At 43.6% G+C, this 23,850-nt stretch overlaps 1 protein-coding gene across 3 annotated transcripts in view; it reads left to right on the top strand.

Moving 5' to 3' along the window:
• Positions 1-1,871: 1,871 nt before the first annotated feature.
• Positions 1,872-23,850, top strand: part of SH3GL3 (SH3 domain containing GRB2 like 3, endophilin A3) — a 134,203-nt gene continuing 112,224 nt past the window's right edge. For 2 of the 3 annotated variants that reach the window (XM_011376098.2, XM_011376099.2), the window contains exon 1: positions 1,872-2,007. In XM_011376098.2, coding sequence (XP_011374400.2) covers positions 1,954-2,007 — 54 coding nt within the window. In that variant the 5' untranslated portion in view covers positions 1,872-1,953. The remainder of the gene's footprint in view (positions 2,008-23,850) is intronic. The other variant, XM_023520969.1, reaches the window with a different exon arrangement.

Here is a 23,850-nt window from a genome sequence, read left to right as displayed (position 1 = left end):
TCCGCCGCCCGCCTCCCCCGGGGCGCCCTCGGGGTCCCGCCTCGCCACGCTCGCCACCGGCAGCGCTGTGGGGACGCGTTCCCGCGGCGGGGGTCGCCCCCTTCCCTGCGGAGGTTGCATGGGTTACAGCCCCAGCGGCGTCCTGCGTTCCCAGGACCAGGGACTGTGCTCTCTGAGCCTCACTGGCTTCGGTTGTAAACGGGATCAGATTTTTCACTTCTGTGATTGGGTGCCAAGGATAATGAAATGAAATGAAATGTCCCCCAAACACCAAATGGGCTGGGCCCCCTTGAACGCCTGGGGAGGTCCTGCCTGGAGAAGCGGCTTCCGGGGCCTGTGCTGAAGGAGCATCCTTGACCCCTGCGAGCTGAGCTGCCGGAGATGGCCTGCAGCTGGCGAAGCGGGACCCCGGGCGGGGCAGACGCGCAACCTCAGGACGGTCCGGCCTTTTGTTCCCTTTGTCGTTGCCCAAAGGGATTCTCTCTGAAGGCTGGACTTGGGGTTTCCTACTGCCTCCTCCCGCCTCGCTGCTGGTGGAGTCCCTTCAACAGGAAACGCAAGGCTCCTACAATCTGAGGTGGTGGCAAAGATGGGAGATGAAAGGGGGAAAGAAGTGAGTTGCAGTCAGGCAGGCAGGAGGTGCCTGGCTCTGAAAGGCACAGATCTCTGAGGGGAGAGGAGGGAAGGGAGAGAAGAGAGTGGGCATCCGGGTGGGCTTCATGGGGTCCAGGGGTCGCCTATTCTCATGTGAGGGCCTCTGCCCTGCCTTACAGGTGTTGGGAAGACTTATTCTTCACATTGCTACCTCGCTCGATGAAGCTTTCTTTGTGAATTCCAAGCCTAAACTCCTCATCTTCCATTTCTTTCTGGTGCCAGACCCTGCTTTGCTGCTCCTCTTTCCTCTGCCTGCTGTAACACAGTGCATCCTTCAAGGCCTTTCTCAAATGGCACTGCTTCCTTGAAGCCTTCCCTGACCCACAACCAACTCTCCACCCCATGTGCCTTTGCCCTCTTCTGACCACGTCCCCCCTCCCCCAAACACCTGTGTCTGCTTTCTCTTGTGCTTATTGCATACTCTAGCCTAGCTGTGTCTGTCCTTCTCTTAACGTCTTTGGTCACAACCATTCATTTTAGCGGGCTCTTTGCTACGAGTTGTTGTAGCAGCAGACAACGCTCAGGTTTTAGAGGCAGAATGACCCCGGTGTAACTGGTTCCTGGTGATTGAGAATTGGTTGAGGAGGTCAGCTTTCTTGGCCTCAACTGTCCTCATCTTTAAAAGTAGGTTTGAAACCCTGTTTCTGGCCAGATCGTTAGGGCTAAATAAGACAGCTCGTTCCACAAACTCTCCTCCCTTTCTTTCTGCTGCACGTAAAACTGATTCTTGTATTAACTGAAGTTCCTTACCAGAAGAGTCCTTGGAAGCAGGGCTACCGAATGATCATATATGCTCATTATACATACACCAGAATGTCTTAAGGCCCAGGCAGTGGCCCATGTAAATTTCCTGTAATCTGTCCTCTCGAAGATTTCGGTCAGTATCGTTGTGTTTGTTGCAACTGGATTATATTGCTTTTAGTAAAACTTTCTACTATCAACAAATATGAAGATCAACCTGTCTAACTCTATCCTTAGAAACAAATACAAGGAAAATTTTGGTCATACATAATTTGAAAACAGGCTGCCTCACCCAACTCACTCCACGGGGATCGATAGCCTCATTTCTTCATTCATATATGATAATTTTGACCCACATATAGGGAGTCAATAGATCTAGATGAAAATTACTAATTAATCTTCTGCAGGTTCATTTAGAATCAGGTACTCGATATCACGGTGTGACTTCTGAAGTCAGTCCTCTCATTTATTCCCAGATCTAATGGGCTTCTTTGCCACTTCTCGGAAATACGTAAGCAGAAACTGCGAAAGAGAACTCACCTCTGCGTATAGAAAAGAATGTCGTCCCAGCTGGCCAACGACCATCCAGAACACGCTTCTTTTCTCCTACTGGTCAGTAATGGGATCTGGGCATGTTTTTGCTCTTCTTTGGGCCTCGGCTTCCTCAGTGGGCCAGTGCGGACATCCCTGAGTGCCACACTGCTCTCCTAGTCCTCACTGTTTGCCTCTGTGCTTTAGCCTTGCCACATTTCTTTTGTGACAAGTTCCTCATTTTAGCGAGCCTAAAAACAAGATGTTTTCTCTAACTTTACAATAACTAGGACTGAAAAAGTCTTTATTAAACAGGGGAAAAGTTGAGAAGACACAAAGTCAGAAAATCCCTGTGTGTGCCGTGGCTGCCTATCATGAGAACCACCAGCACAAGCCGAGGGTCTGGGCAGGTGGGGGTGGTGTGAATCCAGGGCCAGTGCCTGTCTGAAGTGGGCAGTTGTTACTCTTCTTGTCATCAGCCAGGAATGCGGGCTCAGTTATGCCAAGTTTCTTGAGTTTTCAAGAGAAGCTGGAAATATTCTGATATTTAAAAGTTGGCAACTAATTCAAATTTTTGATAAATATGGTGTGTGTAGGACAAAATGTGTTTGCTGGCTGAATCTGGTCAATGTGCTGTTCATTTGCGCCCTCTGCTATATACAGTGATGTCTTTAGAGGTCTGGGCTTGTAGTATATAGTAGGTGTGCAATAAATATTTGTAGAGTGAACATCACTCCTGATGGAGAATGGTTCACAGCCGCCTAAGCTTTAAATGGAATTCTCGAAAGCCACCCAGAGGTTAGTAACCTTTTTGTGTTGGATTCCGAGTCCACTAATGTGCTGATAAACTTTACAATATTTATACCCTGATAAAACTCCCTCTAGTTGTTAATATTTCTTGTAAATACAAAAGAGCATCTCCTTGGGGAACTAATTTTCAAAAAGTTTTCCGCAGTGGTGAAAATGAGCTTGAAAAAAATTGTTTTTAATTTTAAAAAGGTATTTTAAATCATGGATCACTGTATGAAAAAGAAAAATAAATAACTTTAGTTATGGCTGTTTGGGTTCTAATGATGGGAACAGCATATTACAGCAGAACAGGTGCGTAGTTGCCTCCCACCTGAGCCCATCGGTAGCCTGGAGGAGGAGCCAGCCCTGGGGTTCTTGGCAAAAAGACTGTGTGAAACCAAAGGGGCAGGGCTTTTGACATGGCAGGGTGGGCAGAGAGCTGTGGCTCTGTCAGGGGCCTTCTGAGGCGGCTTTGCCTAAGTCTTCCACATTCCTTTGAGGACAGTGTCGGGAAACACCAGGAGGCAAGAGTCACAGTTGTTCCGTCACCTCCCGGCCCAGACATAGACACCTGGTGACGGCAGGTCTGGGCACATCTGCAGCTCAGTGAGGCATTGGAGCCTGACTAAGCAGCATTTGGGCCAAGGTGCCCTCCCCCCCCAACACACACACACACACACACACACACACACAGCTGCCTGCTTAGTGGGGGGGCGCAGCCGGCCTGCCACAGGCCTGGCCCAGGTGTTGCAACTTCTTCTTCCCCCTAACCCCAGGGCTGCTCCCTATTAAGAGAGAGGAGATGAGGCCATTCCAAAGGTGGCATATGGTTTCGGTGGCAGACAACTGTTCCTTTTCCTCCACTCTCACACAAGGTCAAGGGGTTGAAGAGACCAAAATGCCTTCGAGTCCTGCTACGCAGAAGGGAATGCACTATGCCTTGCGTTTTGGGTTTTGGCAGCCAACACTGCTAAAATCAAGGAGGGGAAGTCAGTGAGGAAGAGTGATCGATATAGTCGTAAATTCCAAACTGAAAACATACCCAGACCTGATTCTAAACTTCTTCCCTGAGTGCATCTGCCAGTAATGCAAATTGTGAGCGTCAGTGGCAGGCACCCTCTAAAATCGCGAAAGAATACTCATTTTCACCTTGAACAAGTTGAAAGTGTAGGATGGTTCTTTCAAGTATAATGCTTGGAGAAAATATCGCAAGTTTGGCTACAATTGTTTTGATATCTGAGGTTATGTGAAGTTAGTTTCTCATTTAGTCTGTCCTCCATAGCCTTTAAACAGTGATTGTTTAAAGAAGGCAGTGGCCTGTCTTCCGACCAGCTCATTCTCACATCAGCAAGGCCGTAGGAGGAAAATATTACAGGTGGACTCCTCCCTGGACACTTTATTTAGTATTATAATTGCATTTCTAAACTCAAGGAGCTGTATTTCTAATTAAAGTGTAAAATAAATATTTAGTTGTTGAAAATCTTTCAGACCAGTACTTTGCATATTGAGTTGATGAATTTGGGGTGAATTTATGAGGACAGGACAGGCATTGCTTTGATAAGTTTTGGGAGGCTGGTGAACATGCATCTGAAGGAAACTTTCAAGGCTTCTTATACCTTAGAACATGACATGGTTTCTTCTGTATATTTAATGCTCCATTATCCAAGTTGAAGGAGAAAATATTTGGGTTACTAGAAATGAAAATTCCAAATTAGATCATATTGCTTTTGGAAAATGGGAGGAAAGGGTTGGGGAAGATGGAATAAAGGATAGATTTTAAATCATTCTGAATTAAAAACTGATATCAAACTTTAAAAACATTTCTTTGCGAGGCGGGGAGGGGTGATTTCAGTGTATTCTTAAGGGAAAAGAGCTATGAAAAAACAAACTTAAAAGACATCTTTAATGTCTGACTTAGCAAATTTAAAGGAAATAGATTCCTCTGTACAGAGCTTATCTCTGATAGTGAATAAAAAGCACTTAGTAATTCAGAGTCTGTGCATGAAGGATTGTAGCAGACACTATGCTGTGACTACCTCCTCAAATTCCACGTCACTCCTTTCCTAGCAGGTAACAGCCATGTCCTTTGTGTAGGTCCCCAGCCCCAGCCCCACAGGTGATTGGTTCAGGTAACCCATGCTTAAACCAAGTGGTACCAAGGTATTTTCCTGGCTACAGGGATTGGTTCCATGGTGATCCAGTCATCTCAAAGCTCAGGACTTTTGCTTGGTTGTCACTTTTGACTTCTCAAAACAGTGGTTATAAGAAGTCCAGTTGTTCTTTTCTCATGGTTGTAAAGAAAACATGAAATCCCTGTTATAGCTGGCAGCCATCTTGCGAATAACAGGAAAATCAGAAGGGGAACAGAACTGGTACATGGGGATGAGTAGAGTTAAGAAAATTGTAGGGAAATTCAGCTGAAGATCTGAAAACCATGCCTGAAACCTTTGGCCTTTTTAGACCTGTGAACAATTAAATCTCTTGTATCGTTTAAACCAATTTGAAATCTCCCCTTTAATTTCAATAGAAAGCATCTCAACTGATATAGAAACATATTCACTTTCATTGGAAGATTATTCTGGGTTGAAAGAAAAGTGAAATATCAAGTGCCCTTGGTCACAATTCTTTGTTCATTTGTTCACTTGTAGATGACATTGGTGACAGAGGATTAGGAGAAAATCTCCTAACACAGGCCCTGGGCCAAGTGAGGAGATTTTTCTAATCAAGCACACTGATGCTGTAGTCATGATTTTCTCCTTGATCTTAAGTAAAATACTTTCCAGAAGTGCATTGGCCACATACTTTAATTTTTGAAGAGACTTTTCTTCATTGGCTTTTGAGGTTTGGGGACTGCTGATTTTTACTGTATTGTACTCTTCTGTATACAGTAGGTGCTTCATAAATACGGGCATTACCTATAATAGTATAAATGAAGAAATTTAAAAGCATGTTCCTGACTCGTAGCTTCTTAAAATTACCTTCTTGTAAATGGCATAATTGGAGACTTCTAAAAATGTAATTGCCAACTATACTTGGAAATCCACTTTGTCAGTCTGTGGCTTCTGACACCTCGTCTCTTACACCAAGTCAGTTTTGATACCAAAGTTTCCCAGAGGTGTGGCTTTTCATCCTCAAATTACAGCACAAGTTTTAACAGGCCAGTTTTGTCTGTCACCGGGAGTTTAGTAATTATCAAAATGCCCCGGTGCTAATGGTTTATCAAAAGGCCAGTAAGCAGGTAGAAGACTTTGTGCAGGAAACAGACTTGGTTTGCTTGCTGAAGGAACTCATTTAAAAAGCATCCTGGTTCCATGTTATGCTCCATGTGGGCCCAGTCACTGAAATTTAATCTGACTGCCAGAGGGTGGCCCACAGCAAGCCCTGGGCACAGATCCTACCTGTTAACAAAACCCAGTGACATACTCGATCACACACCTCCGAGTCGTTTTCATAGCCGTGGGTATTTTGCAACAGCCTTTGCTACACACACTTTAATAAAAGTTAGTGGTTTTCCTGGGAGTCTGAAACAGGGTGCATAATAGCCAGTGACTAACCTGTAAGTCATGCCTATGGTGACAATTTCGCTTTGTTGTGTGGGAGCGTAAGAAGCAGAGTCGGGACATGGATGGCTCTTCTCGAGTGTTAGGAAAGCAAGGTCCGCACATTCAAAGAGGAGAATGTTCTCTTTCTCCGAGGTGGCTGCCAAGTCTTAAATAGTAAAACATGTAGGTGTACTTGAGTAAAGAGAAGGCACTGACATTTCAAAGATAACGTGACCGAAGGGAAGTAAAAGAGGAGCCGGGTTATTTGGCAGAGGCAGGAGTTTACCTCTGGAAAGGCAACCTTTTCTTCGAACCTCAGTGTCCTCAGATGCTGTCAGAAGGGTCCACACACGTCCTCACACTCACGTTTCTGCAGAGCAGGCTTTCTGTCGGAGCCGCCCCTCTCACTTTCTCTCTTCAGGACACCCCTAATGGGTTGCAGATGTCCCATTTGGTTAGAAGCACGTTTAGATACATCTGCCCCTCTTGCTTTTATGCAAAAAACACCTGCAAATCTTTATCTTTGGTTAGATTTACCACACGTTTGAAGCTTTGAAATTGTGGTCCGGTGGGAAAGAGGAGCATGTCACCACCCTCCTTCTTAAGTTGGATTCCACAACGGACGATAGCCTTTGGGGGAGATGTTTGCATTTTTCTTTCAGGATAATAGGAAGACTTTAACAGCCTCAGACCTACTCAGCTGAAGGCTAATTAATTTCTTTAATCCTATAGAGTCTGGAAAAATCTACGGTGACTGGGTGGACAGCTATGGCGTGCGTGTGCGTGTGTGTGCGTGTGTGTGCGTGCGTGTGTGTGTGTGCGTGTGTATGTATGTGTGTATGTATGTGTGCCTGATTTTCTGAGTCTTAACAGAGAAGATGAGACCATAGTTCCAGAAGAGGAGAGAAGCATGAAGTGTTGGCAGACTGGGGAGGATATGGTTACAAGACCAGCTTCCACAAATATGCCTTGAAAATACATGTGATATGTTTCCAATAAGTGAGTAAACCCCTGTAGGCCGCAAGGAAGATTTGTATCCACTCCTTTTATTCATTTAACTTCGGGACATTCCATCCCAGCACCCAAGCAATGACAAATGCCATTTAAATCGTTTTGAGATAATAAAATAATAAAATCATGGGTCGCCTCCGGGAGGGCTGGGAAAGAAATCCACATTCAATGTGGTTTTGTCAGGAGACAGGAAGCTTTGGTTGGCTGAACACTAGCTGCGTAATCCCATCTCAGCTTTCAGAGCCTCAGTTTTCTCATCTGTTAAGCAAGGGTGACAGATTAAAGTCATTTGTTTATTTCATAAATAATTATTAATACCGAGTGCCAGACCTAGGCTTTATCCTCGTGTGTGCGCGGCCCCTCAGCAATACTGTCACCTCCTGGTCATCTCTCCTCATTCACTGCTGACGGGTTTGGTTTAGAACTTTCCACCCCGCCATGACCTTCACTAACTCCTAGATTTCAGTGTCATACGGTTCCCCCATCTAAGAATCTAGCCCTGCGATCCTTGGACCTCCCCGAGCTTCGACTTCTCAGTTGTTTCTCACATCTTTATTCATATCGCAGTGTATTTTTAACCTGGGGACCTTCAGTTTCCTGACTCCTCTTGTTCCTCTATCAGTCCCCTCCTGGCCTCTCTTCCTTACCTATGGGGTCAGAATCCAATTTCTATTGTTCAGATTACTCTCCCCGGTAACCCTTAACTCCATGGCACCCCTATCGTTCTGCAGTATCCAAAGACCAAATTCTAAAACTGGACCAATACTATCGTCAGCCTCCTCATCTTCAACATGCAGACCGAGTGTCGATGGAGAAGCAAAATGATGGGAGCGCGGGTGTGATCACAAATTCCGAAACTCTCCCACATTTCCATGGACATTGATCCCTTTTATTTCCCTCAGTGACTTAACCAAAATACATGCACGCCCATTTTTAATCTCTCTCCCTCCAATCTCAGAGGATGGTTTTCCTCCCCCTGCCCTTCCCAAGCACACCCTCTGGGACCTTCTGGTAATGATTTCTCTTTATCGTATTTTCAGAGTCTCCCTCTCATCTACGTCTTTTGGGCTGAGCCTAAAGACATTTTAAATTCCATTATTAAGAGGGAAAAACACCCTTATAGTGAACTGTTAGATGGGTGGATCCCCCTCCCAATTTTCCTAGGAGTCACACCCTTGTATAGTCCCCTCTCACATGGACTCTGGGCTTGACCATGTCAAGGCTAAAAAGGTCATTAGCAGCTCTGATGCAAGAAGAGGCTTGGCAGAGCTTCCAACTGAGCATATCTCTCTTGGATTATTGCCTTTTAAAGCTCAGCTACCATGTCATAAGGAAACCCAGACTGTCCTGCTTGAGGAGAATGGCCATGTGGAAGAGGCCCCGGAGCATGAGAGACCACTTTGGGGTGGAAGCAGGGGGCTTCTGAGCTCATGTGGAGAGAGAAGCCTAGTGTCCCAACCAGCCCAACCAGATGACCCACTAGCTAAATGTAGCCTCAAGGGTGACCAATGGAGAGACCAGCGGAAAAACTCCGTTAATTGATAGAATCCTGTGAAATAATCCTCGTGCTAAGTCCTAAGTTTTAGAGTGGGTTGGTATGTACTAGCAGATATCTGAAACAACCCTAAAACCAGAAAACAATGTACCTTTGATCTCACACCTCCACTTTCTCTTCTTGTCCAAGCTTCCCAAAGTTGTCTAGACTTGTGGTCTCAGCTCATCGATTTCTATTCTAATGGGCTCACACCACCTACCTCTTCTGTTAGTCCCTGTGGACCACGATTCCCATGACATCTCTCCTCCTGGTGCTCTTCATTCCTCTCTCACCGGCTACGTTCCGTGTCCTTCGTGGCTCGTCTTCTTCCACTTGCCCTTCTCGTGTTTCTCAGGATCTGACCTCCCCCACCTACTTTTTGTTATACTTCACAATTCGCCACATTTGCTTTAGACCCCGTGGATGCAGTATGAAAAGCAGGATGCAGACTCCTAGGTTTGTGGACCATCGAAGTGCGTAGTAGTGTTTTCTAAGCATCCTGGCCTCCATGCCTCCACTCCCATCTCCTCTGCCTGGAATGGCCTCACCCACTGAGGCCAAACACCGCTTCCCACACCTCCCTCTTGGCTAATTCCTACTCTTCCTTTAGACTTAGTTCAAGCACACTGTCCTCCAAGAAGTCATTGCCCAGAGCCCCATGTTTTCTTTCTTCAGGCTGGGCCAGATGTCCCCATTCTTTGCTGTCTCCTGAGAATAAGTTTCATTTGCATTTCACACGTTTTAATGGTTCTTCCCTGTGTCCCCTCCCACGTAGACTCTGAGCTCCTTGATGACAAGGATCATATCTCCTAATTTAGTATCTCCCAGAGTTTGTACAGTGTCTGGTGTATCATCCGTGGCCAGTAATAGGTGTTCGATAAAGAATCGTTGGAAGGACTGAATTGGAGTCAACGTCCTTTGGAATCCCATTCCATCTGAGGTTTTCACATCTATATTTATAAGGGAAATTGGCCTGTACATGTGTGTACATAAGTCAAAGATGTTTAGAGGCCATGGACCTGTTTTTTTGTAAAATCAATTGGTAGCTCCCCATTTTCCCTAAAGCTCTTGAAAATTTTTTTCTAACTTGAAAATTATCTGTTCCTCTAAGGTTGGACAGCATTCGCCTATATATTTACTTTTTCATAATTCCCAGTAGGGGTAGAGGTTTTATTTTTATAATTTTTTTCTATGACTTCTATTACTCTTTCCAAACTTTGTTTCTTCTATTATTTTATTTTTTAGGGAGAAATGTCCATCTAATTGCTATTTTTAAATTCAATAACATAATTATGTAAGTTATATAATAATTTTAAAATACATTATAGCTACTGTTATGTCAATTTTCTCAATTCTAATTTTGCTTTCTTTTCTTCTCTTAATTAGATTTGCCACTATCTCGTGTATTTTATTTGTTCCTTTAACTAGTCAGCTTTTTGCCTTTATCATTTCCTTACTCTTATTTTTCTTAGGATTTCTTTTGTGTTCTAGTTCTAGAAATTTAAGCGGAATTCTAAATTCTATTTAAAAAAAATACTTTATGCCATAAATTCAACTCCAAGTGTATCTTTAACCACATTTTGTGTGTTTTCTTATGTAACATTCCCATAACCATTTTTCTAAATCATCTCTTATTGTATAATAATATTCTTTCTGCCAGTTGTTGTATAAGGCTTTCCAATTTATTAATGAGTTTTTGTCTTAAACTTTATGATATCTCACTTTATTACACTATGATCAGAATTATAGCTAATAGAATTTCTAGTCATTGGAATTTATTGAGAGGGCGTTATGTAAAAATAATGTGTTTTTGCGTGTAAAATATAATATAATTCCACCTTAAAATTATGTTGTTCCTATTCTCTAATCCTTTTTTTGGTACATACTCTATTTAATCTGTCACAACCTGATGACAGCGAATTAAACATTTTCACTGCAGTCAGTCCTGTGTGCGTGTGTGTTTTAGGGTTTGGGAATCTTGTTATGTGGATAGCCCAAAACAAAACAAAAAAAGAGGTAAAAATACTAATTTACGCCAATCAACTTTTCTTGTGTCCTGCACTTCCCTCGTCATTGCACTTACTATCCTGCATTATATTTGCTTGTTTGTATTCAAGCATCAACATTGTTCACCAGGTATCCCAGTAGGTGCTCAATAGATATCTGTTTACCGAGTCAGTAGATATTGTTGGCTTCTCTTTTTAAACCAATCTGAGATTCCTCATGCTCTAAAATGGTGCCTGATCTAATCGCTACTCTTGCTCTGACTTGAGAGATTTCATTACCGTCTTTCTCAGTGTTTCTTTTCTATTTTCATGCTGACATATGAAATATGTTCTTTGACTTGTGGCTGTTTGGAAGCCAGTCACCATTTTGTTGATCCTAGTCATGATGTCTTAAAACATTTTATAAATTTGTTGTTCTGCACTTAATCGAAATTGGTTATTTTTTCACTCACTTTCATGGAAAAAATAAATATGCCCTTCTGAGCTTCCTTCTTCTCTTCTTTATCCCATTCTTCTGAAATCTAAAATATGATCAGACAATAGATATATTAGTTATATATCGCCATGTAGTGAATTATCCTAAAATGTGGCTTTAAACAACAAACATTTACCATCTTACAGGATGTGGCTTAGCTGAGTCCTCTGGCTCAGGGTCTCTAATAAGACTGCAGTCAAGGTGTTAGCTGGGGCCGCAATCATCTCAAGGCTTAACTAGGGGAGAATTTGCTTCCACGCTCACCCATGTGGCCGTTGGCAGGCCTGAAAAGACCCACTTCCAAGCTCACTCATGAGGCTGCTGGCGGGTGTCAGATCCTGGCTGGCCGTTTGCCAGAGTTATCAATTTCTTGACACCTGGGTCTGTCTATAGGACAGCTCACAACGTGGCAGTTCTTCCCTCAGAGCAAGCAAGGGAGAAAGCAAGATCGAACAAGAGATGGTGAGCAAGAGGGAAGCCAGAATCTTTCTGTAACCTAATCTGGGAGGTGATGTCTCGTCATTTCTGCTGTACTTCGTTAGAAGAGTATCCCTAGGTACAGCTCATGTGGCAGGGTAGAAGAATCCACAAAGACCTGAACCCTAGAAGGAAGACATCTACAGGAGCCCTCTTAGAAGCCGCCTGCCACAATATAAAACGTCCTCTTTTTATCTTTTCAAAATGTCTTTCCTTTTTTGCAATATCTGTATCCATAATTCAGACATCAGTAACGCTCTTTCCTTGTCACTGGTAAAAACCTAATGTAGATTTTTACACCTATCTGCATAACTTCATTTCAGTAACAATCACTATTTCTTTTCAATCATAACTTTCCAATTCATAGTTCTTTCACTCATTCTCTAATAAATCATTCTACAATGATTTGTATACCCTTGAAGAATCTCTGCAGAGACAGCACTGGGCTTGTTAATGTTTTCGTATCTCTTAAAATATCTTTCTATTTTCCTTATATATGAACTATCGACGACTAGGAATGAAATCCTTGTGTGGCACATCTACATTTTAGTGGCCTGTAGGTGTTTCTCCTTTCTCTTTTAACATTATTTCAGAAGAGGTGCGTGATGCAACCTTGATTTTAACCCCTTTGAATATAATTCTTTCCTCCCTCCTCAACTGATTATCACATTAAAAGTATATTTTCCTCTTGAGGTTTAAGAACAATACTCCAGGGTATATATTAATTTTGTTTCCTTTTTATTGATCTTATCTGGAGTAAAGTAAGTCCTCTTGATTCCCAATGTTAGGTTTTTTTCCTCCCAAATTCTGGGAAATTTGATAATTAATTCTTAACCGGCTGTTCCTTCTCTATCAGGAATGTTTTAGTCACAGTTTGGCTGTCAGGTTCTTTATACTATTGTTTACTTTTGCCTCATTAAAATATTTCATACTGACTTATTCTGTATTTGGTATATCATTCTTGACGTCATCTATTTGGATAAGGAAATTCTTTGTAGTTTCCATTCTGCTTTTATTGCTTTTAATGAAGACCCAATTTCAGCTATTATGGGCATAATTTTGTTGCATTCTCATTTTACGCTGACTTGTTCATTGATTAACATGATGAATTCCTTTATCTCATTGGAAATATTAGGCAGCTTTACCTTTAAGTTAACCTACTTGAGAAGGAAGATGTTCCATATTCTTTAGTGCTGCAGAATTTTTTCATAGGTCCCATGTTCCTTTTTCCTTTGAGTTTGAGTTATTCTGAAAGTCTTTGCTGTGTTTGTCTGGGAGACTTGAGGGACTAGATTGCTTAAAAACCCACATCCCATGATTCATTTGAACATGGAGAGCTCTCCCTGGGCCTAGTGCCAAAGGTTCAATCAAAAGCCAACGACTCCCTTAGGAAGTTCTTGGATCTGAAAATGAAGACTAGACCAGGAATAGCTGCAAGTTAGCTGACCCAAATCTTCCTTGGAATGAGACGAGTATAAAACAATCAATGGATGCAGGTCACTCATCTCTCCTCTGCTGAATGGCCAAACAAAGAGAATCTAGGGCAGATCAAATTCTTCCTCATTAATACTGGTGACTTAAGTCTTTGTTTTGCCCACGTTTCCATGTTTCCTCTTTGTCTTATGCATCTTTAGGTAACCTCTGGCCCAAGTTTATGCTCCCCGGTTAATCTACCAATATACTCTTCCCCATTTGGGCATTCTGTTTTTGCACCCATTTCATCCCTTTGAGTTCGCTTTTCTTCTTGCCGAAGTAAATCCTTTGGTAGTCTTTTCAGTGAGGATCTGTGAATGGAAAATACCCTTGGAGTTTGTAAATCTGAAAAAGACTTTATTTTGCTCTCACTCATGAATGATAGTTTAGCCATGCGAGGAATTCTGAACTGATTTTTTTTTTTTTCCTTTAGCACATTGATGATGTTAGTCCATTAGGATACTGTTGGCTTCTGATATTCGTGATGAGTGGTCCACTGTCGATGTAATCATCATTCTGTAACAGGAATCTGCCTTGCCTCTTACCTAGCTTTAATTTCTTTTTGGCCTTGGTTTTTCTGCAGTTTAATGGTGATATGTGTCTAAGAATAATTTAGTTTCAGTTATACTGCTCGGTATTTGGTGTATTCTTTAAGTATGAAGAAAAGTTCTCAGGCAACATTTCCACTATTGCCCTCCATCATTTTTTCTATCCTCTTACACCAAACTGTGATTAGATATTGCTGGAACCTCTCTAGTCATTATTTGGGTTTCTGAATTGCTCTTTCTATTTATCTTTATCTTTCTACGTTCAGTTCTGGGTATATTCCTGGCACTATCTCTCAATTTGCTACTTTTCTTTTTGTGTTCCATATAGAGGAATCCTTTTTACATTAACGAATACATTTTTCAATTCTAAGTTTTATTATAAGTTCTTTTTTCATATTCTCCTGTTCTTATTTCATAACTTGTTCTGATGGATGTTGTTCATTCATTTGTCTCTGAAGATCCTAAAATTGTTATTTAAAATTCATTTTCAGACAGCTCTATTATTGTCTTTTCTACTGGAATAAATATATCTACTCGTTGTTGATTTAAAACTTAATGTTAAGAGTGAGGACCAGATCTAGGATCACTGTATAAAACTTAGGTTAAGGTGGGACTCCCTTACTCATTAAAGAAGCCTGGAAAAAAATATGTTAAGACTGTCACCTGGACCAATGGCTTTTAAAAAAAAAACCTCATACCTATGGAGGTGGGAGAAGCTCCACCTTGTACCCAGGACCTGAGAACAGCCATCTCATGGCTCAGTGTGGAACCGTGCTGTTCCGCAGTGATGCTGGCTTTGCTTCCCCATTGTGGTACTTTTGAACCCATCAACTCTGCTTACCACTTATAAGCTTGTATTTCTGATAAATTATGGTCTGTAGAGGTGCTTATTTTCTTTTTGAGCACAGCCGTATATTTTTAGTGTTCTGTTTTTACATTTTATCATTGCCACGTGATTAGAGTTCGAGAGGGCACTGAACTCAGTTTTGACTAAGTCCTGCTTCCAAATGCTTATGTTTGACCCTGGACAGTGTATGAGTACGAGGTGCTGACCCCCGTGCAGTCAAAAATCTGCATATAACTTTTGACTCCCCCAAAACTTAGTTGTTCTTCGGTACCTGTGGGGGATTAGCTCCAGGACTCCCTGCGGATACCCAAATGCACAGATGCTCAAGTCCCCTTTATAAGATGGTGTAGATCGATGCAAACAGTCAGCCCTCTGCATCCGTGGCCTCCCAGCCAGATTAAAGACAGTTACAGGTAGTTATTGAAAACCATCTGCATATGAGTGCAGTTCAAACCTGTGTTGTTCAAGGGTCAACTGTAATTTATATTGGAAGTTCAGTATCAATTTCATATCTTCGGTATCTCTACATCTTAATAACATGTTCTGATTTCCAAGAACAGTTTTAAAGTTCACTTATAATAAGCAAATGTTAGATATGGTTCTTTAAATTTGATTTTGTTTTATTGCCTGTATTGAAAATTAGCATAATCATATTACACATTATCCTCCCAACCACAGCTTCTTTCTAAATGTAAATGCCTTATGAATTTTTGAACTGTGGATATATGTCCAGGGATGTGGCTATTATATTAAACAACTACCAGTGTAAGTTATTTGCAGCTCACAGTTTTTGTTTATACAGATTTGGTTGATTCTCTCAGGCAGAGATGTTTATTGATGACTTTGCTTCAGCTCAGTGCAGTACCGGGGCCTGGGGGCAATCGGGTATACTAGACATAGGTCAGCAGAGGCCCTCTCTGCATCCAGGGAGGCTCCAGACCTCAGTGCGTACTTAGGTTATGCAAGCATCTGTGTAATAGCCAGAACAAAGTGATAACATGGGGAGAAGGGAGATGAAGTCCCTGCTGATGACTAAGGGAAGGATCTGAGGTGATGGCCACTCATAACCCCTGCATTACATCCCATAGTCACCAAGGTATAATTACAACCTCTCTTCTTTGCTTCCTCGGCCCTAATGTGTGTGTGTGTGTGTGTGTGTGTGTGTGTGTGTGTGTGTGTGTATACATACATGTACGTGTGTGTCCTCCCTCACACTTATGTACCTGTAGCTGCAAGGTAAGAACTTTTCAGAGAGCTGTCTTATATCCATTGTCTTGCTCTAAAGGAAGGACTCCTGTCTAGGATTTAACCTGAGGTGTTAGGAGCCCAGAACTGAAGGGTATTGAGAGAGGAAGGGCTCACATTAGGAGGTAAATCCAGACTCCAGTGGCCAGCGAAGCTGAGTCATGGAGAATTGTATTCTGGTTTTGTGAGAGCCTCCAGGATCATGCAGCCAAGATGGCTGATCCTAGAGAGCCAGCCTGTGCATATTCTGAGACAGATACCACCACAGAATTGAGAATGCCTAGGAAAACGTGGCCAGGAGAAACAGCATTTTGTCACTCTTCATTCACTCATTTTGGTGGTTTAAAGTGCAAATAGTCAGATATATAAAGTCTTTAATACTCAGCTTAGCATTAGTTCATGCAAGATAGAGAAGGAATTTGTTTCATGTTCATAAATTCTGAGGACATATTATAAATCTCATTTCCTATTTTGCTAGTCTTACTATTTTGGAGTTCTGACAGGTGACTCTCCCTTGCAATACTTACCCCTATTACAAGAATGCACTCTGATATTTTATTCTGTTCTATTCTATCAGAGTCCATTTTATTTTATTTCATTTTATTGGTTTTTTTAAAAGTCTACACGTGGTCATTGACAGATGAATGCATAAACAAAATGGGATATTACATATATATTTACATACATAAAAATGGAATATTATTTCACCTACAACAAGATGGAAATCCTGTCACCTGCTACCACATGGATGACCCCTGAAGACAGTATGCTAAGTAAAATAGCCAGTCACCAAAAACAAATACTATATGATTCCAATTATTATATGAGGTACCTAAGAGTGGTCAGATTTATAAAGAAGATAGAATGGTGGTTGCCAGGGGATGAGGATGAAGGAAATGGAGAGTATTGTTCAATGAGTACAGAGTTCCAGTTCTGCAAGATGAAAGAATTCTGAAGATGGATGGTGGTGGTGGTCGCACAAAAATGTGAACATACTGAACACTACTGAATTGTATACTTAGAAATGGTTAAGATGCGAAATTTTATATTATTTTTACCCCCCTTCACGAAAACTACAATGAGGTAATTATGGCAAAACATTTAATTACGACGAGGCTTCTATGGGAACATACGGTAATGGGACGCCACCTAATCTGGAGTCAGTCAGGGAGATCTCCCCGGAGGACGTGGCATTTAAACCAAGATCGAAGGGATGAATGAAGTTAACCATGAATGGGCGTGGAGGGTAGGGGCTGAAGAGGGCTCCAGGCTGTGAATAGGTTCGACAGCAACCGCCCAGCCCTTATCAAACCACGTGCGGGTTACTACAGTTACCTGGCTTCCTGTGTTCCGTCTCTTCCGCCTACACACTGATGCCAGATTGCTTTGTCTAGAACACCACCTGGATCATGTCACCCTCCCACCTTCCTGGTTAATCCTTCCAGAACTTTTTTTCTGTTGCCTGCTCAGTAAGCCCTCTGCCTCGCACTCGAGGCTCTCCTCACCTGCCCCACCTGGCTCCCCAGCCTTACTCTTCCGTTACTCCTCCTGTGAACCCTGACACCAGGCATGTCTCTCTGTCGACGTTTCCTGACCTCGGCTTATTAGTCCCTGCCTCGGCACCTTTGCTTGTGTCATTTCTCCTGTCAGGAACACCCTCCCTTTTCTCCCCCATGTCCTGGTCCTGGAAGGAGGGAAGGAAAGGGAGCAAGGGAGGACCATCTCACCTCCTTCCCGGCCTCAGGAATCGTTCCCTTTCTGGATTCTGCGCCGTGTTTGGTGTTTGCTTTCTCGTCCTTTAACTTCACCCCTTGCTTCCCCCACCCGCACACACATTACCCAGGAATGAAGTCTTACTTGTGCCCCAGTCCCTAGTGCTTAGTGCTTAATGCCACATCCAAGGGCTAACGTTAACTCTCGCTGGTGGGCAGTCGTTCACTCATAATTAGTCCACTGTGGTCAGCAGCTTGTCGCCAGCCGGTGGGAGCTGGCAGACCCGAGGCTGATGTCCACCAGGGCAGCAGCCTGTTTTCCCTCAGCACCGAGCCGGGAGCCCACGACCAGCACCATTCCATCTACTCCTGACATTCTTGAGCCGGACATCTCCTGACCAGGCCCTCCAGATGCTTAACAGGATTATCTGCCTAACAGCGCAGCCCTCCCAGGCGAGTGACTTCATCCGGGGATGCAGGGGCAGTAACAAGCACAAAGGCGCATTTTCCTGAAGGCCGGAGGACAATTGGGCAGTGGTGGGGAGGGGGAGGGTAGAGGAATCAGGTGGTGGCCCTGCACTCCTAGAAGCAAAGCGAGTGGCTTCACTCAGGAACAAAGCCGCTTGTGCAGACTGGAGTTTTGCACAGCAGCTCACTGCCTAACTATTCAGTTGGCAAATGCAACCACAGTCATGGGCTGGAGAAAAGTGGGGGCGGAGAGTGAGGAGGCGCAGGGGTTGGGAAATCCACCTGGATGCCATCAGTCTTGCCAGAGTAAACAGAGCTGACAGGAGTGCTTGCCGGCAGCCTGGTACAGGTTAGGGGGGGTCACAGAAGCGGCCTGGTGACCCGCCTGCCTTAAGGTAGAGACGCTCTGGAATCTGTCACAAAGGACAGAGCTGAAAAGCTCATTCCTTGCAGAATGAACTCGTTTCCTGGCATTCCACACGACTGGGAGTGCATACACTTAAAATGTTTTAAATGTAAATCTGAGCTGGGATCAAATACACACATTTAAAGCAAAACAAACAAAAGAGATTCCCCCTGCCCACCCTCAAAGTAGGACCCATGTTATAGATGTCACTAGCAATAAAAAAATAATTTTTAAAAGCTCTTTCTCAGTGTTCTTGAAGCTTGAAGGTTTAGAAAGAATAGCTAGATTTATAAGGAGAAAGTGCTGCTTAATTATCTAGAACTCTTGAACACCACGGCTGAATCTAACCCAAGCAAAGATCCTTTATCAAAATCCTATGATATGGGAGATGGAAATCTCTCTTCATAGAAGCCCCCCGCAAACACTCAGTTCTTTTTTAGACAGTGCAAACGTGGAAGTGACAGCAGCAGCATATTAGCATACTTCACAAGACTCTTCCATGAGCTCTACAAAGTGGGAGAAAAATTGTGAATAAAAGAGGTCGAGTACTGATAAGGAATTACAGGATCAGAAGTTTATTCCTTCCTTCAGCAGGCGCCGAGGGGCTGTTGTGTGCCTTGCATGTGCCACAGTGGATGGGGGCCACCTAAATATTCAGATAAGTCATGGCCATGCCCTCTAGCTCAAAGACATACAAATGATTTCTTGTAAGGCTGAAGGAAAACAGTCACTGCCCGAACCTGCCTGCGCCCTCCCAGATGTCCCGCTGATTTGTCCTGTGACCTTGGGCAAGTCACTTCACCAGCCCGTGTCTTGTTTCTTCACCTATAAAACAAAGATAGTAAAACCCCAGCGCCTTCGGGGTATTCCTGGCACTAATGAAGGCTCGTAAAGCGCTTTGAGATCCTTAGGATGAAAGTGTCTTCAGAAGAGTAAAGCCTGATTATTAGGCTGCGAACATGACATTCCCATGAAAACCTGGTCAGGCCCTTACCCCACCTCTCAGTGAAGATGTAATAGCAGAGAATTATAATAAGTTCTTAAAGGGTGGAAAGCTCCATTACTGATACAAAGTATGCTGCGGCGAACTAGTATATTAAGGGCTATTATCATGAATAATTAAGGCCAGGTTCTATTTACAGATTAATGAACCAAGTATACGTTGTGATGTAGTGAATTTTCATTGTGGCTACCCCCAACCATCTAATGTCACGAAATTTGCTTATTCTCAAGGGACCCTCCAGTTTGCATGTAATTATCAGATTTACTTCACAAAATGAGTTGGCAAAGTGAACTTCTGAGGGATACTTATTATATCTACTGCGAGAAATAAGCCCAATTAGAAGTCTCTTCATAGTATGAAAGAAGGTTCATTACTGGTAATGGAGGGGTGAACTACTTGAGGCCTCTCCGTTTGTAATTAATCTCGTACACATCTTCCAGGTTGAAAATACTGAGGAGTCTCAAAGTCACGTACTAGCTGCAGGCTACAACGGTGAAGAGGGGAGTGCAGACCCACTTGGGCATTTGGGCTGATCTCGAACAATAATGCTACTTCCGAGGATGCATCCATTTGGAGGGCAGAACCATAATTAGGTCGAGTAAAAGCTTTTAGATAACTCGCTAAGTTTGAATACTAAAAAATCCATAATTTCTGAATTCAACAGCATTAAAAAGGATGTCCAGAGTAAGGGCCACAGTGTGGATTTTAAAAGACATGGCTAAGAGAAATTACAAACACTGAAGTGTCTTTATTAATTAGTGAGATGACTCGGGTTATAACCAAGATGATTTTAACCAAATCGCCAAAGTATTAGTGTTTACTTCATGTCCTCTTTTTCTGTGATTTCTATCTTTTCTTGTGATTTTTAAAATAATTCTGCCACTGGAATTAGCCACTGTAAGGCAATTAGCAATACCACTGTTCCCGTGGCTGTATCTGCTGCATAAGGGTCACTTTGAGATTTCTGGAATGCTATTTGAAAAGGGGAAGATGCAAGGTAACAGACTAGGGATGTCATTACCACGGTGAGCTCTGTCGTTGCAGCTGGGAAACTCACCTGCAACTCACCTCAATGGGCCAAATACTGAAAAAATCATCGAGACCATTCAGGACCATCGGGTTTACAGATAAGCAGGATAAACTAACTGTCAAGGGAACCTGCAGTTCTTTTCCTGACTTGAAGCCAAGTTTTCTGAACATGCTGCGCAGTACTATATCCCCATGCCTTTGCTCAGCAAGTTCCTCCAGCTGTCCACCCTTGTCTGCCTACTCATCCTTCAGAATGCAGGTCTAAACATCTCTTGCTCTATGGAGCCTTTCTTGGTGTTTCCAGGTTGAAATAGATGCTTTCCTCTGATTGCTCTCACTCGGTTTACACCCCCTTCGGTTGTGCAACATATCCCACTGCCAGTATTTCGGCATCTCTTTCCCCCTCCGGGCTTGAGCCTTCAAGCACTGGGACCACATCTTAATAACTTTTGTCGCGGCTCTAGCAACAGGGGTGATATGACCCAGTGACTGGTGCCTAGTGCGAATCCATTGTCTCTAAACTCAAATGTTTACCTACCAGTGTGGCACAGGCACTGACTCATCAGAGCAGATTCTGGCTGTACACAGTCGTCTGGGCTATTTTGAAAGAGAGCCCTCCCCAAACGGCATAACAGGCGCTGAATGGCCACTGAAATAAATTCAACCGTAGCCTGAGTTACAAAACGGGGCTTTTACCTAGAGCTGGGTATCACCATTTTCCTACCTGTAAATTGGGAGAGTAATACTCTCTTCATGATGTCGTTATACATCTAGTATGAGGAATCAAATGAGAAAGTCGATTGATTCTGAATGTGCCTGTGGCTAAATCACCAACTACTAAAAGCTCTAGAAAAATGACCCTAACTCATTATTTCAAAGGGAGTCTTCTCTCCCAAGGCATCAGGGATCCTCTGGGGAGTTTGGCTTAGAGCCGCTTCAGAGAAGGTCAGATGCAGGAGTCTGAGCGAGGTGATGCTTCACCTGACCAGGTGGCCCAGGGTGAGAGGGAAGCAGTCTGGTAGAAAATGCCCTGGGGTCAGAGCTTTCTCAAGGGCAGGGGTTCTCCGGTTCTGCTGCACGTTAGAATCATCTGGGGAGCTTTAAAAACTGCTGCTCAGGCTGCACCCCAGGATAATTAAATCAGAATCTCGGCAGCGGTGGGGCGGGGAGGGCACAGACATATTTTCGAAAGCTCCCTTTTACCATTCCATTGGGCAGCCAAGTTTGAAGGCAGAGACTAGGATAGAGGGTTCACAGACCTAGATGCCCACAGAGGCCTGGCAGGTCATAAGGACAAACCGGTGGACAAGTGGGGGTAGTGAACACTGTGGTAAACGGGAAAGCATATGTCCTATTTATAGATTTCCAACTTTTAAAAAACGTATACACTGTTCAAGCCAAACGAAACACAGCTGTAAGCTGGGCTCGGCCCGTGGGACATTGGCTTGCAAACACTGCCTGTGCTAATATTGCTTGAGAGGCCACGGAAGGTTCTCAGACCGGTCAATGCCAGGCCTCAGGAAGTGCCGCTGACGCTGTCAGCTGCGCGCTTCCCAAGGAGTTCCCCTGCATTCCAGTCGCTCCCCCACCCCCAGCAGCCTCTCCCCAGATGCTCTTGTTAATTGGCTTTTATTTATTTTACATGCTTTTACATCTCAGGTGCCGAGAAAATATATTTTAAAATGCCACGCAGCACATGGCTATGGAGGTTGAATTTCATCCTGGAAGGAAGGTTTTCACAGTGATGGTTGCTGACATGAGTCTTACTGAAGCTATGATACCAGTTCTTCTGTTTAAAGGGAAGGAAGAAGATCAGATCAGCCTCTCGTTTTTTTTTTTTTCAGTAACACAGCTGCATGTTCTCCAGGACAGATCTCCCTTTCAAGACTGCCCTTGCAGTGAGAGGCGTTTCTTTCCTGGTAGAAGATTGGACTGTGTGTCACTGCAGGAGCAGGCTGACGCTTTTACTTTTAAGCCCCAGGTACAACCTGCACTGTGTTTCTCTGACATTCTTTGGGTTCAGAAGTCGTTGACTAAACTGGGTGTGGCCTGGACAAGGCTGAACGAGTCCTGTCACATCTTCCTCCCAGCTCATCCCCACCCGTTATTAGTAATAATTGTGCTGAGGCCACTACACAGCCCTTATCGCAGGGACAACCTTGGGTGGGATGGCCAGGGCACAGCGGTTTTCGTGAGACTTTGCCCCTAGCGGAGGATGACCCAAACTCCATTTCCTCGTCCGTTCCTTCTGCAGGTCTCTGTAATCACCACAGAGTGAATTAATAGCAGCAGGGTTCCACCTGCAGTGTCCGTATTTCTTTCCAGAAACTTATCTGTTTTGTATTGAATTGCTATTCCTCCATCGGCTTTGCAGTTTAATCTTTCACAAACGAAATTACTCAGATCAATGAGAATAAAGAAAAACGAACAACACTCTGTCATAATGATAATGACATTAACAAACATGTGGAGAATTAACAAACATGTAGAATAAATGAATGAATCAATCAATGATGCCTAGACCATATGTATCATGGACCGATAGTAGACACGTTTCATGGGGAAAGATTAAGACGGTGTGTGATTCCATTTTCGGTTCCTCTTGACATTTTTGAGCTCTGCTGTGTGTTAGTTGCTATGTCAGAATCGGGGGAAAAAGTCGAATGCGTAAGTTCCTGCCCTTGGGGAGCCCCCTGAAGAGAGGGGTGATCTAAGATGCTCCAATGTGCCCAGCCTTTCACAAAGGGGTGTAGAAGTGCTCTGAGAGCTCTAGAAGGAAGTGACTAACTCTGCCTTGGGGCACAGGGAAGTCTTAGAGAAGCTGGGACATCAGGGCTGGGTCTCATAGGCACTCCCTTTCCCATCATGAGCCTGACTCCAAGTTGGGGACAAGGTCTGCCCTCGGGGAAAAGCCGGAGTTGGGCCCCATGCCTGGTTTCCCAGCTGCTCTTTTCCAGACACCTTCGCAGGGAGAGGAGAGGGCAGACACAGTTTTCAAAGGTTATTCCTCTCCTTCCCCAATAAAGCCTCTGCTCCTCTCTCATCACTTGGGGTACCAAGAAACCCAGCAAAGAGGGAGGGTATTGGGGGTTGATGATCAGACTCACAAATAAAATGGTAGAATGTAAGAAAAACTAGGAGTAGAAGCGGTGGTGTACCAGGGTCTGTGTGTGGGGCGGGGACATGCGGGAGGGGCTCAGGGTATGGTCCAATGTTCCAGGTTGGGGGTCTTCCGTCACTGACACTGTTTAGAATTGTTGGTACATGGAGACAACCTAAAAACAGATAGACATTTAGTTAGTTGTGTTGTTTTAAAATTCTCTACAGACAATGCAGCCCCTTATTTTGTGCACCCTCGG

The sequence above is a fragment of the Pteropus vampyrus genome, unplaced genomic scaffold (assembly GCF_000151845.1).
Source record: "Pteropus vampyrus isolate Shadow unplaced genomic scaffold, Pvam_2.0 Scaffold286, whole genome shotgun sequence".
In the NCBI taxonomy this organism is placed as follows: Eukaryota; Metazoa; Chordata; class Mammalia; order Chiroptera; family Pteropodidae; genus Pteropus; species Pteropus vampyrus.
Note: the sequence above shows the minus strand (reverse complement) of the source record. Positions and strands in the feature narration are given on the sequence as shown.